The 12190-nt window shown below is 41.8% G+C and overlaps 2 protein-coding genes across 4 annotated transcripts in view; one reads left to right on the top strand and one right to left on the bottom strand.

Annotated features, from left to right (window-relative positions):
- Nucleotides 1–1212: 1212 nt before the first annotated feature.
- On the bottom strand, nt 1213–12180 carry TMEM130 (transmembrane protein 130). Of its 2 annotated transcripts, none has more exons than XR_014572811.1 (8): nt 11888–12107; nt 9339–9629; nt 7401–7569; nt 6561–6730; nt 5861–5945; nt 3663–3865; nt 2494–2650; nt 1213–1797 (listed from the first exon to the last, which is right to left on the bottom strand). XR_014572811.1 is itself a non-coding variant. In XM_083800387.1 (8 exons), exons 1-8 carry the CDS (start codon nt 11958–11960, stop codon nt 1621–1623), a joined length of 1281 nt encoding a protein of 426 aa, XP_083656513.1. In that variant the 5' UTR covers nt 11961–12180; the 3' UTR covers nt 1213–1620. The 2 variants fall into 2 exon arrangements, 1 of the variants encoding a protein (XP_083656513.1); XM_083800387.1 differs by having other exon boundaries at nt 2494–2606; nt 11888–12180.
- The window catches only part of TRRAP (transformation/transcription domain associated protein), a 97639-nt gene continuing 92865 nt past the window's right edge, over nt 7417–12190 (top strand). The window contains exons 1-3 of one of the 2 annotated variants that reach the window (XM_083800274.1): nt 7417–7547; nt 10160–10295; nt 11194–11652. The gene's annotated coding sequence lies outside the window, so the exon portion shown is untranslated. Of the gene's footprint in view, nt 7548–10159; nt 10296–10853; nt 11653–12190 lie in introns of those variants that run through there. The other variant, XM_083800273.1, reaches the window with a different exon arrangement.

Below are 12190 nucleotides of genomic sequence, written 5' to 3'. Positions count from 1 at the left end.
ATTGGAAATCTGGTATTTCCAGTGTCCAAGGACCGTGTAGCCATTTACAGACACACTGATGTCCCGGAACAAGTCATGTACCTTTGGCAGTGGCTCAGGTGGCTGGTATCTCAGGAATAAGCAATAAAACTGAAGCTCCTGAGAACAATTGCTTCTTTGCTAGCCTAAGGAGAGGCACATTCTTAACAGTGACTGAATATGACTGAAGATAAGAGCTTGATACTGGGGCACTGAGAAGGAACACAAAGGACACCACTCCTAATCGACAAGTTCACTTATAAATACATCTTCTCTTATAAAACCAAAGCTAAAATGAGCTCTGCCCTGGAAAGAACTGTTTTTGACAAAACCTTGGATTTACTGGATCACTTATTTTAGATAATCTTAATCCATTTTGCATGTATTAATTAGCAAAGCCCTTCAGAGGTTATATAATTCTATTCACAGACAAACTGAGACTCTGGCTTTCTCTAAGGAAATGTAGAAGTTGGATGTGTGAAATAAGAACCCTGAAATCTAATGGTAAATCCCCTCCCATTCAGTGCACCTGAGAAATTATGACATACGTGAAAAACCCCAAGACCACAATACCCATAGGCTTTAACTCAGAGGTGGGGAAAATGTAAGTGTCATGTTTAAGAAAAGAAATGGCTCCAAATGCAGTTCTGCGTGAAAGCCTCCAGGGTACTCTGAAATACTTCATAGCAGGAGGCAAAAGCTGGCTGAGGAGGAAGCTGATCATGGAAGATAGTCTTTATCAAGCACGATGTTTATACAGCCTTGAACGTTGACTATAAATTGACTTTGTTTTGCTGAGCAGCTTTGAGCTACTGGTTATTGCATTTTTTAAAGTGGAGCTTTGGTGACTAGCTGGATAGTAATGTAAGGAAGAAAAGAAGAATGAATGTTCTGAAAATAACACTACTTAAACAGATTGGAGTGGTGCGCTACTGCATGGACGTGTTGGAGATGGGGAAGCTTTCACAGCAGGTGCTGCCATCCCCCAGGATGTGAGCAGCTAGCTATCCATGAGCAGGTCAGCAGCCACTGCAGTCCCATAGCATCTCGTTAACTTATAAAAAGACTCCTTTAAGATGGAGGAAAAAACACAACATAATTAGAGAGCCTGCTTCATTGGAAGCACCTAGGCTAAACCCTTTCCCAACCTGGATGAGTCAGTTCTCTTTTAGAACAAATGTATATTCAGCAGCCTTTTGGATAACTTGCATTTCCAGTAATATTTTTATGGCATAAGAAAGAGAGGTATGTTTGTTTTAAACATTTTCTTCTTTGAAATAGACAGCAAAAGGAACAGAGAAATTATAAGAGGTAGTGAGTTTAGCAAACCTGCACATAAAATATTTTTTTCATAAGAATAAAATGCCTTTACAGCTGTAAATGTATACACCCGTATAATTTAAAAATACAAAGCTATTTTTACTGTGTTTCAGGCTTTTTTTTTGGATCACACAATGAAACACTCAAGTGCTGGACTTAGCAAAGTGGTTAACCTCATCACATTGGCAAAAATAAATCATTCATGCAGCACTGGGCTTGTAACTCACCGTAAGTGAGAAAGTTAAACTTGGAGTTAGTGTAACCAAAGTGCAATTGTGTTCTTCACACTGTGTACATTTTGACTGGCTTGTAAAAAGAAAGTAGAAGTTCATGACTCTCCCTGGCAGTTTCTTGAGATGACTGAAGAAAACATGATCTGCAACATATTTGGCCACAGCCTGGCTCCGAATGAGAAGACAGGTTTTTATCAGACAGTGGAGAAAAGTCAAAGTCAGCTACCTGGAAAAGGAACATTGAAGAGATCACTTTTAATTCCAGTCATACCTGCTCAACTGAGACCAGCAAGAATACTTTGGACCAGAAATAGTACCTGGTCCTCAACCAGTTTCATTTAGCAACCAATTTTAAACAGACTTCTGACTTATACCAGCTGGACACGTGGCTCACAGCAGTCCCCCTAGAGGTGTATCATGCATACTGTCGCATAATGTAAAATGTATCAAGTATTTTCCAAAAGGCCAGGAAAGCTATCTTTAATTTAGGAGCTCATGTTTATTATAAATATGATAATGTAACAAGCTATACCAGGGAGATGGAAGGGCACTGGGGAGGTGAAGGTCACATACTAATGTTAGGTCCCCATTTAGTGCCACTTTAAGGTAATATACCCAACCTTTCTTGTTATCCCCTCTCTGCTTTCTTCCACGTAACCGCTTGATAGATCCTCTGGAAGGCATACTTCAGTGCAAGCAGGTACTTGGGATCATTAACTACCCAAAATAGCCCTGGTAGCTTGTATTATGTTTTTATTTCTCCCCAAGACAGAAGCATGCCTGTTGCTTAAAATGTTTGCCAAGTCAGACAGATACCAGGGAAATGCTCCCTCCCTGCTCCGTTTGCTTGGGGATGAAAGAAGGGGCATGGCTGAGAGGTATCTAGTTACTATCTCAGCTCAAAGTAAGAGTAACCAAGTACCTCCACGAGGTCTTTCTGTTGTGTGTTACTTCGAAAGGTCGTGTACAGCACCAGTCCTACCATCACTGAAACCAGAGCGACGCAGAGCAGGACAAAGAAAGCTGGCTGGATCCCTGGGAAAGAGCACAAGGGGACATTCCTGGAGTGATATAATACACTGAGAAGAGGTAACAGTGAGAAGAAAAAGATGTTTTAGAAGAACTTTTCACGTTCTTAGAACAAAGGCCACGGGTGCATCAGGGAACAGATTTTTCAGCCCAGCTCACTTCAGGTCTTTCTGAAGTCACAGAAGTAGGAATACAGGATTGTAAGGGTCATTTTTTTTATTTTTCCCTGCTTTCTTTTTGTTTAAACAGCCTAAAAAAAACAAACACCTGAGCTAGATATGTTAGCCCTAACTGTCAAGGGTGTCTGAACCTCTGCGATACCCCAAGTGGATGGGAAGAAACCTTGATCAGCATCATTTTCACAGCAGCTGGCAGACTCCAGCAAAGAGGATTTTGGCCTCCTAGCCCTGAGTGCACACCAGTGCCTTCTGGTGTTAGCTGCCCTGTACGTACAGAAGTGCTGGCCCACAGTGGGATGGTATAACTGTTCGTTATCACAGTCCAGCTGTCACCTGGTCAGGTACTCTTTATTTGGCTACCTAACCACTTTCTCAGCTGACTCAGGGACCCGAGAGGGGTGCAAACCGGCATGGGGGAGCCAGCAGGGACTGCTGGCTGGGGGAACAGAAACATGTAATGAAAAGGAGATGTAGAAAAATCTACCCTTAACAACGAGAAAAAAAAAAATACTAAAAGAAGAATTGAGGCTGCTTAATTAAAGCAGTGGTACAGACGCATGTTTTCCCAGTTATCCTAACTACAGGAGCAAGAGACCATTTAAACTGAAAAATATGTAATTTAAGTAAGTCAGTCTTCCCAGGGAACTCGTTAGTTTCACGATGCTCTTGAGACTAAGGGTTCAGCAGGATACAAAAAGCTCAGAGCAAATACAGCAGGCACATTATAGGGTTTCCTTTCTCTTCATGTTTCCAATGTTTTGGGGGATCCATACTAGTTTCCAGAAACCTCATCTGCAGGCCAGTTAATCCCTGATGTGTTAGAGACTGTCAGATTCCCAGACAATTGGGAATCTCTGTGCTGCTCAGACTGGCTGCAGCTCACCTGTTGGCCACACTTTTATTTCATGGTAGGTCTGCAGCATCGTCACGCCATTCTCCACTCGGACACTGAGGCAGTACTGCCCGGCATCGCTGAAGGTATGGCTGAGATTGTAGCAGGAGCCATTAATCACCACCAGATGGCATTTTTCACCTTCCAGTGGAATGCACTCGGACTTTATAAGCCAGCATAACGACAGCGGTGGGCTGAAATTACATAAAAAGAAATTAAAAGCTGCAAAATTTCCAGTTAGGAGCCGATGAATCACTTGGATAAAATAGATTAACTTCATTATTTTCAAAGTTGTTACACTAACTACAAATAGAGAAGTAATTAACAACACAATCGCTTGGTTCATAGCATTTGTCAATTAAAAAAAGGTCTTTGTGATGCTTCTACAAACAAGCCTTTCAGCTGAGAGCTAGATAGCTGTGTGGGTCATAGACAGGCCACTGTGTAGAAAAACCCACGGTCCTGCTTTAATAGAGACGAAAGCAATCTTCCTCCCCCCCTCCCCTTCCAAGGGAGTATAGGTTGGTTTTCTTTGTTCTTTACACAATGGAGATCACAGTTTGTGCTACTGAAGTACACCCAAGACTTCTGATTTAACAAAATAAAAAAGTGTAAGCTGAGTACAACAGACTAACAGTTAGGAAAGTTAAATAAATTACAAGGACTACGTTATTCCCTTACAGTAACAAAAAGCTTTTTAGTTGCTATCAAATGACCTAGGTGCAATCCACTTTGTGGCTGTATGTCTTCTCATTGTGCCTAGCTGATACCATTTATTTACATTTTCAGATCCTTGCTCCAACTGATTCTGCCTGGACTCTCCTTACACACTATGGACTTTGATTCTGACAACAGACAGAGCTTTTCTTTACCCCATTAGCATTTTGTTCCTTATCTGCTCAGGATATTCTCTGCTAAAGAAAGCAGCATGTTTCTGTGTTTAGCTCATTTTCTAGCTTTGTTTCTGATCACGTCTCTCAAAACTTTGTTACTGGTTTTCTGTCACCAACTCCTATCACAGCAGTCCCACCCCGCTGCTAGAGGTTAGGTCTGGCAAGCATTGCCCATCCTAGAGCCAAGCCCACTTTTAGGGATCTCAGGTTTGCCTGTAATAGTTTTCAGTTGTTCATATTTACTTGTATGCCATCTCCAGTTTCCAGTACCGTCAATGTGCAGTTCACTTTCTGAATGCAAACTGTGCTGCTGTGTGTATCAGTACTATTTGTGTCTTTGACAAATGACTGCACTGGGTGCTGCTCCCTCTGTCCTACATCCCTCCTAACAGCCCTGCTCTTTTTAGGTTTGTTTTTGAAAATCCACTATTAGGGCAAAAAGCTCCCTAAAGCAGAACAAATAAGGGTCACTCTTCTGGAGAATAAGTGACTTCTGCAATTGCGTTTATTTTATTTTTTACGCTGAAGGAGCTTTCCCGAGTGCTTCAATGGTATTTGAAATGCTTCTGCTATATGAAAAACTCCCTCACGTTCTAAATATTGCAGCTTGAGAGAGCTCGTGCTAGAATCAGGGTGCTCACAGCTCTCCTGCCTTCCTACAGAAGTAAATGATTAGTTCCCCAAGTTGGCTTTTTCCCACATTCACACAGTGACATTTCTCTTTTCCTTATACAGGAAAAGTTTTGTTGTTTTTTGTTTGTTTGTTTTTTAAAAAAAAACTTCCCTCGCTGCTTTGAGCCTCTCTGTCTCATTCATCTTGCGGCAACCTCTACTTTGCCAAACATATTCCCCAAACCCATCACTCCCACGTGCCAAAAACTGCTGCTATTCAACAGGACTCTGAATACAGTTTAATTTAGCGATGGGGAAATTGGTCAAGGAGAAAAATTCAAAAGGGAATTTTAAAATGTCATTTTTTTCCACTACCTTTCTCTGTCTCATTCTCTTTTAACATTCTGTTTACAACGATGTAAAGATCCTCATTTACCTATGAGGATTTGCTGAGGAGGTGTACATTTTAACATTCTACTTCTCTGTAAAGCTGGGGGCTCTGTCAGGCTCTTGGAGTTCACAGTACTTTAAGTAAAGGAAAAGCAATATTCAACAGTATTTTCTTCAAAGGAAACTTTTGTTTTTTTAAATAGTTCTGTGGGGTGCAACTGACTTTTAAGGAAACAGCAGAGGAAAAAAAAACTTAGATAATGTGTTCTGGGGAAAGAAGTGTTTGTTACTTACGTGCCATTGATATGAAGAGATAAACTCAAGTTTTCCATTACATGAGTCTCTCTGGAGCCCACTACATTAATGCTTTTAACAGCATCTGAGAGGAAGAAAGAAAGCACATCACACTTGACATGTAAACTTGAAATTCACTGGATTTCCATAGATGGTTTGATTTCATAGACTATGCAGATTTTAGCTGCATCATGCACACAAATAACAATACCTCCATCACACCCAAAAAAGAAACCTGTCACTAGAGTTGTTGTAAGTTTTCTGAATGTTTTGTGATTTAATTTTTTTTTTAGGATATAATCAACTACTTCATTAATCCTTTAAATTTTTTTAATATGAGTTCATTTACTCCTGAAGCTGATCAAATCAATGAAACTTTCCTAATGCTCGTTTTAGCTAATTTATTTTTTAGGGATAGTCAGCATAAATTAAACAAATCCTCCATAAATTACTATAAACAAATTATTTTAAGTTCTAACTGTATGCAAGACATTAACAGAACAGTGAAACTTTTGATAAATTAAAAAGAAACAGATTTTATATTTTTTGTGAACTAGAACAGCACAAAGTCTATTTCGCAATGAAAACTCTTCACACTGAAAAACAACGCCCAAGTTGTATCACATTACAAACCCACCACCTAGATTGTATCATTACATATACAGCAAATCCCGTTCTGAATAAAATGCTTTATTGTTACCTAACAGTTCCAGAGCAGTGGTAAAATCACCAGTTTTCTGCATGGTTTCTTTTTCATGTATGATGCTTCCAATTTGCTCCCATTCAGCTATGACTTTCAGATACACTGTGCGATTCCCCATGGTGGAGTAGTTGCAGTAGACAAAGGGTTCCTTGGTAATCTGATAAACTCTGCGTGCAGTGTGAAAAGATATAGAATCAAAATTGGTTTTTATCAAGTACTTGCACATTTCTGATTTAAAGTTTAAATGTGGTAAGTGTTAAATTATTTTCTTTAATAGCCAGTGCTACATTCAGCTGTGATTCTAATTCTCCTTTACGATCATGGATTAATTCTCCTTTATGAGGATTAACACCTGCAGCGTTACATTGGTGTAAAACCTATAAAACCACATCAGTATCAGACCCACAGTGTATTTACACACTTTTAATCAATGAAATTAAGGATAGTGCTAAAGGAATTCACAGAATGGAATACAAATAGTGAAAGATGAAAGCTACCTTTATAACAGGTGGACTATAAGCTAACTGAAACAGTAAGAGGGAAAGATAAAGATTTAAAAAAATAATAAAGAAAGGAAGAAAGAAAAAAATGTATTCAAAAACTAAATCTTACATTTCTGTTTGCATACTCATTTGCATTGGACATATATTTGTACTCAAAAGGAAGAAAATAACTGAACATCCTTCTTCTTCCCTACTACAAAGTGGCTTAAGGGTGTACCAATGGGTAAAGGCACATGCTTTGTCCTATGATTTAATCAGGATTTCTCTCTAGATGAGCAGCTGAATCAGAGGCATCTTGAATAGTCATTAAAGCAAGCGAAGTAACCACACCTACCCATCTCCAAAATCCCAGTTATAGACAAATGATGCTGACTTGAAGTAGTCACTTGGATCATGAAGACAGAAAGAAATCCGGGTCACAGCACCCGTGGAGGAGCTAGAACCATGCCTGATAAATCTACTGTCTTCTATCTGCGCGATGGTAAGATTCCCTGTGATAAATTCTGCAGAAAAATAAGGTAGAGAAAGAATGACAGTGTATATAATTTTCATAGTATGCTCTATGTGAGTGTTAAAATGGTATTTGAAATACATCGCACAGGTTTTCTGTGCCCCATTCCAGACAAGCAAGTGTATTTTGAATGTGTTATTCAGTCTGGTTACATGTGTTAGCAATGCTGGGAGATTAACTGACTTAAGGTTATACAAAGGGTCAATGTGAAGCTTCTAGTAGGACTGAGAGGAAGAATCCTGGATTGATTGAGATCAATAACAATGTTTATTATTGATTTTAAAAGAACTGGGATTAACGTCAAGTGTTTAGAAAAAGGGATTCAAAATCAAACTGTTTTGTGTATGCACTTCCTTCATGTTCATTTTGTGTGTGTGTATCCTATATTGGTTTTGTTTGTTCTTAAAGTTTTAGTTACTTCCCCAGGAATTAAATTTTTATTACTATGAACAACAGATGCACTACACATTGTGAATATAGAAAGGATAAAATTTAGATTTTCATGTCTGCCAGATATCCTATGCCTATGTTTGTTTCCAAGGACTAGCAAAAGTTGATTAAAAAACAAAACGAAACCCTTTCTAACCTATGAATAAAGAGGTATCCTGATGATATACTTAATCAGATCATTATAAAGTTAATGGGATATTAATTACCAGTAACAGACTCTTACCCTGTTAAAAATTAATTAAAATTGGTTAACTGTTCTCCAGTTGATGTGCAAATAAGAATAGGGCTGATAATGCAGAACTCACTGGAGTTGTAATTTGTATTAGTTATTGGCAACCTCCTTGGGCATTTGTGGGTGCTTTTGTTCGGGGAAGGCAGAAAGGTAAAATGGGGTTTTACCTTCCATAGCTATAGAAAGCTTCTATCCCATTTGCTTAAGACATGAGAATATAAGTGTAAAGAGGGAAAGGAATAAGTAAATGTTCAGCAAGACAGCAATTCTGAAGCAAGAAAAGATGCCATGTATCCTTTTAAAAAGGCTTATCCATTAAGCTTGGCGTTTCTCAAAGGAAAATCTCAATAGCTATTCCTCAAAACTTCAGCTGTGCCCTATGGTTAGTTCTTTTGTCCTCACATGTCCTTCAGCTGGCAGCTGGGTCTATTTTGGAGGGTCTAAATAGAGCAGTAGGACATGTGGTTGAAGGGACATGGTTGCTAGTCCCTGAATCAAGGGGTGGTAGGAAGCATTCAGGTGATATTTCACATCAATCCCTGCATCAGAGATTAGGCTAACCATGCTGCACCATTGGTCGATTTGTCAAAACCACACAAAACTAAAAGAGAAATCTATGTTTTATGGTTATGAATATTCCCAATATGCTGAAATTGCACATCATGATATTTGGAAATGCAGCCATGGCTTCACATCCAATTTCAATATGATTGAGTTGGAACGTTGAAAGAAAATATAGGAAGCTTTGTTTTGGAAGTCTGGACATCAGTGAACAATGCTGATGTGTGAACTGCAGCTACTGAAGCATCTGGTTTCTAGCTTGGTTTCCCTACATATTAGAAGCAGGAAAACACAGGCAGGATCACACTTGCTGCCTGGATGTAGGTAGACAACAGCAAGGCCCAATCAGTACAGAGCCTGTTCAAAACCACCTTTCAGTAAAGGACCACACAAATCAAACGCTGTTGGAAGGAGCCACGTTTACGTCTGGCTTTTCTTTTTTTGATGCTAGCAAAGGCAGCAGCAATGCTGATGTGTACTGAATCCCTGAAGATGTGGAAGTTGTTAAGCTGTTTTACCTGTGATCTGAAGCACAGTGACATTTCTAGTAACTGGCCGACATAACCAACAGTTTCTGTGAGTGACCCAGACAGACACAGGAAAAGTCCCAGGAAATTCACCAGTCACATTAATCACGGAGTTCAACTGCCGCTCAGATTTCTCTATCAGAATCAGAGGAGCATAAATCCAGTTAAAGTGATACGAGTCTGATGCAAGGCTGTTGTTCTTAATCCTTAGAGTGGCGTGAACAGTGGCTTGAGCTCCTGTTGTGATGGGACCATTGTTGGTTATTTCCAGACCATACTCCTCTGTGGAAAGGAGGAGGGAAAAACAAAACAAAACCTGTTGTAAATAAATAAATAACATGCAATACACATTTTAATTAGCATTAAAATTAGCAGTAGGTACGTGACTCACAACAGCACTAACCTAAGACTTCATCTTTTTTTTTTTTTCTTTTTTTTTGCCATTCAACAGCCTGGAACAGAAACAGTTGGACTATGCATTGGATATGCATTTGAATGTTAAACAAACTGTTAGAATGGGTCCTAGAAGTGCCAGTAACAGAAAGGAGCCTTGGATTAGATCACCAAAACTTTGATGAGGTTTTTTATGGGCAGAGCTGAGCTCTGTCTGAAGGTGCAGTAATGATCTAACAACACAGTCACTGAACTTCCAGTTATTGAAAGAAGGTCAGGCTCAGCTCTAATCTTTGTTGTTCCAATTAATTTCTAATTAAACACAACTCACCTTGTTACAAGCACAAATGCAAGTGAAGGTGAATGCAGAACTTTTCAATAATATCCCTTTCACATCTTTTTGATTTCTGCAATGTTAGTGAGGAGCAGAGTAAGGAAGTCAAAGGTGAGGACATAGAAGAGTCCTCTGTGGCTACGGAAAACTAAAGTTACCAGCTAGCCTTAAGAAATCTCTCACTCAGCAAAACTGTGAAAAACATGAACTTTCAAACCCAGGTAAGATTTCATCCCCCAGTTTCCTTCTGCCTGCTGTATTGACCCACAGGTCTCCCCCCACCTAATTAATTCCTAACTAATGGAAAAACCTCAGGACCAGTTGCTTCTCTATGATCCACCACTGATTTCCCCATCTAGGAAAGGGCCAAAAATCCCAATGTAAACAAAACTTCAGTATTGAAAGCTGTAAGTGCTAAAAAACAAATTTTCTCACTTCTCGATTTCCCAGACTGGAAGCAGCAAGGCACAGGACCTGTGACACTGGCCCACCCTGCTGCTCTGGATCGCTCACCCTCACCTTCCCTGCTGCATTACACGAGCTACTTCAGCTCTTACAGCTACTTCAGGGGGCAGAGGCAGGTGAATTTCGGTATTGTGGAAAGGATACATTCAGTTTTCACACCTATCCCCAGGTTTCAGCACTGGGAAAGCATTTTTGTACTTCTGTGAGTTAAAAAGTAGCAGTGCAACAAGATTAAATGACCTGCGTGTGTTAAAGCAAAATAAAACACTGCAAGCTGTGAGTTAGGGCTGAGCTGGGGACAGGATGCGGTGGTTTGCCCCTGTTCCCACCCTTTGCCCCTGCTCTGCCTGCGTCTCTTGTGGTGAGCAAGGGGGCAATGCTGGGCAGAGCAGTGCAGCTTTGGGGCTGGGGTTCCTGCCCCTCACCTTCAGCAGCTACCAGATTGCTCACAGGGGACTGGATCTTCGAGCTTCATTAGTTGCACTTATTCAGCCATTGCCTGTACTGCTTTTTTGTTTGTTTTTTCTTCTTTTTAGGCAGGGGGGAGCACTGAGGTCAGCTAAACCCTGCACTGCCTTTCCTGCACCAGTTGGGTTGGGGTGGTATGAAAAGAAACCCAAAGCATCCTATTAACATCCTCATTTTATTCCACAGATCACAGGTGCTGGACAAATCTGCAAACGAACTGTGGAAAGTAATTTTCACATTAGTGTCCAAACAAGAAGTCCTCTGCTCCCATTTCACAACACAAGGAACTGCCCTGAGTTCAGGGGTTTTTCAGTTCATAGAGAAACATGTGTGATTTGATGAAATCCGGTGCTGAGACATTTCAGGTCTCTAGAAGATTCAGGCTACCTTCCACTTCATTTCAGCAATACTTGGGGAAAAAAAAAAAAAGTCAGCTGCCTCATGCTTATCTGGCACTTCTCCTTGGAGGTTGTTATCACGGTGCTTCACCAGCCAGGGCCACCTTGAAGCCCAGTGACTGCAGCAGCCGGAGATTAAGCGGCTAACCCAAGGTCACCCAGCGAGCCACCAGCAGAGCACGGCATCACCTCGTCTTCTGCTGGGCTTCCTTCTACCTTTCCCCCTCCCTGTCAGGAGGCTGCCCGGGTGAGATCCAGAGGCTGCTCGGCTGCCAGCGCAGGGAGCAGAAATAATTTCAGAGCTTTGAGCTCGGGCAGCGCACCCCTCAGCCCCCCTCAGCCCGGGCGGCCCCAGCCTCTCCACAAGCACCAGGGCGGCAGCTCCTGAGGAGGCGCCATCCCCTGCCGGTCGCTGCCACCGTCCCCACAGCCGCACGCCCCCAAACCCCTCCCGGTTCCTCTCGGTAGCGGCGGCCCCTTACCTGCCGCCGGGACGGCACGGCCCAGCACCGCCACCCCTAGCACCAGCAGGATGGGGCCGCTCACCCGCAGCATGCTCGGGGTGGAGGTGGCTGGAGGCTCGCCGCGCTGCGGGGCCGAGGCGCTGCCCCCGAGGCTGCCGGCGGTACTGCGGCACCTCCGTCTGTCTGTCTGTCCGTCCGTCTGTCTGTCCGCTCCCCCCGCAGCCTCCCCCGGGGGCAGTTCCTGCGGCGGGGCCGTGACGGGCGGGATGTTAACAAGCAGGGGTGGGAGGCACAAACGCCCCCCGTCTGTGGAGGAGGTGG

This window comes from Anser anser (assembly GCF_964211835.1).
Source record: "Anser anser genome assembly, chromosome: 15".
Taxonomy (NCBI): domain Eukaryota; kingdom Metazoa; phylum Chordata; class Aves; order Anseriformes; family Anatidae; genus Anser; species Anser anser.
Note: the sequence above shows the minus strand (reverse complement) of the source record. Positions and strands in the feature narration are given on the sequence as shown.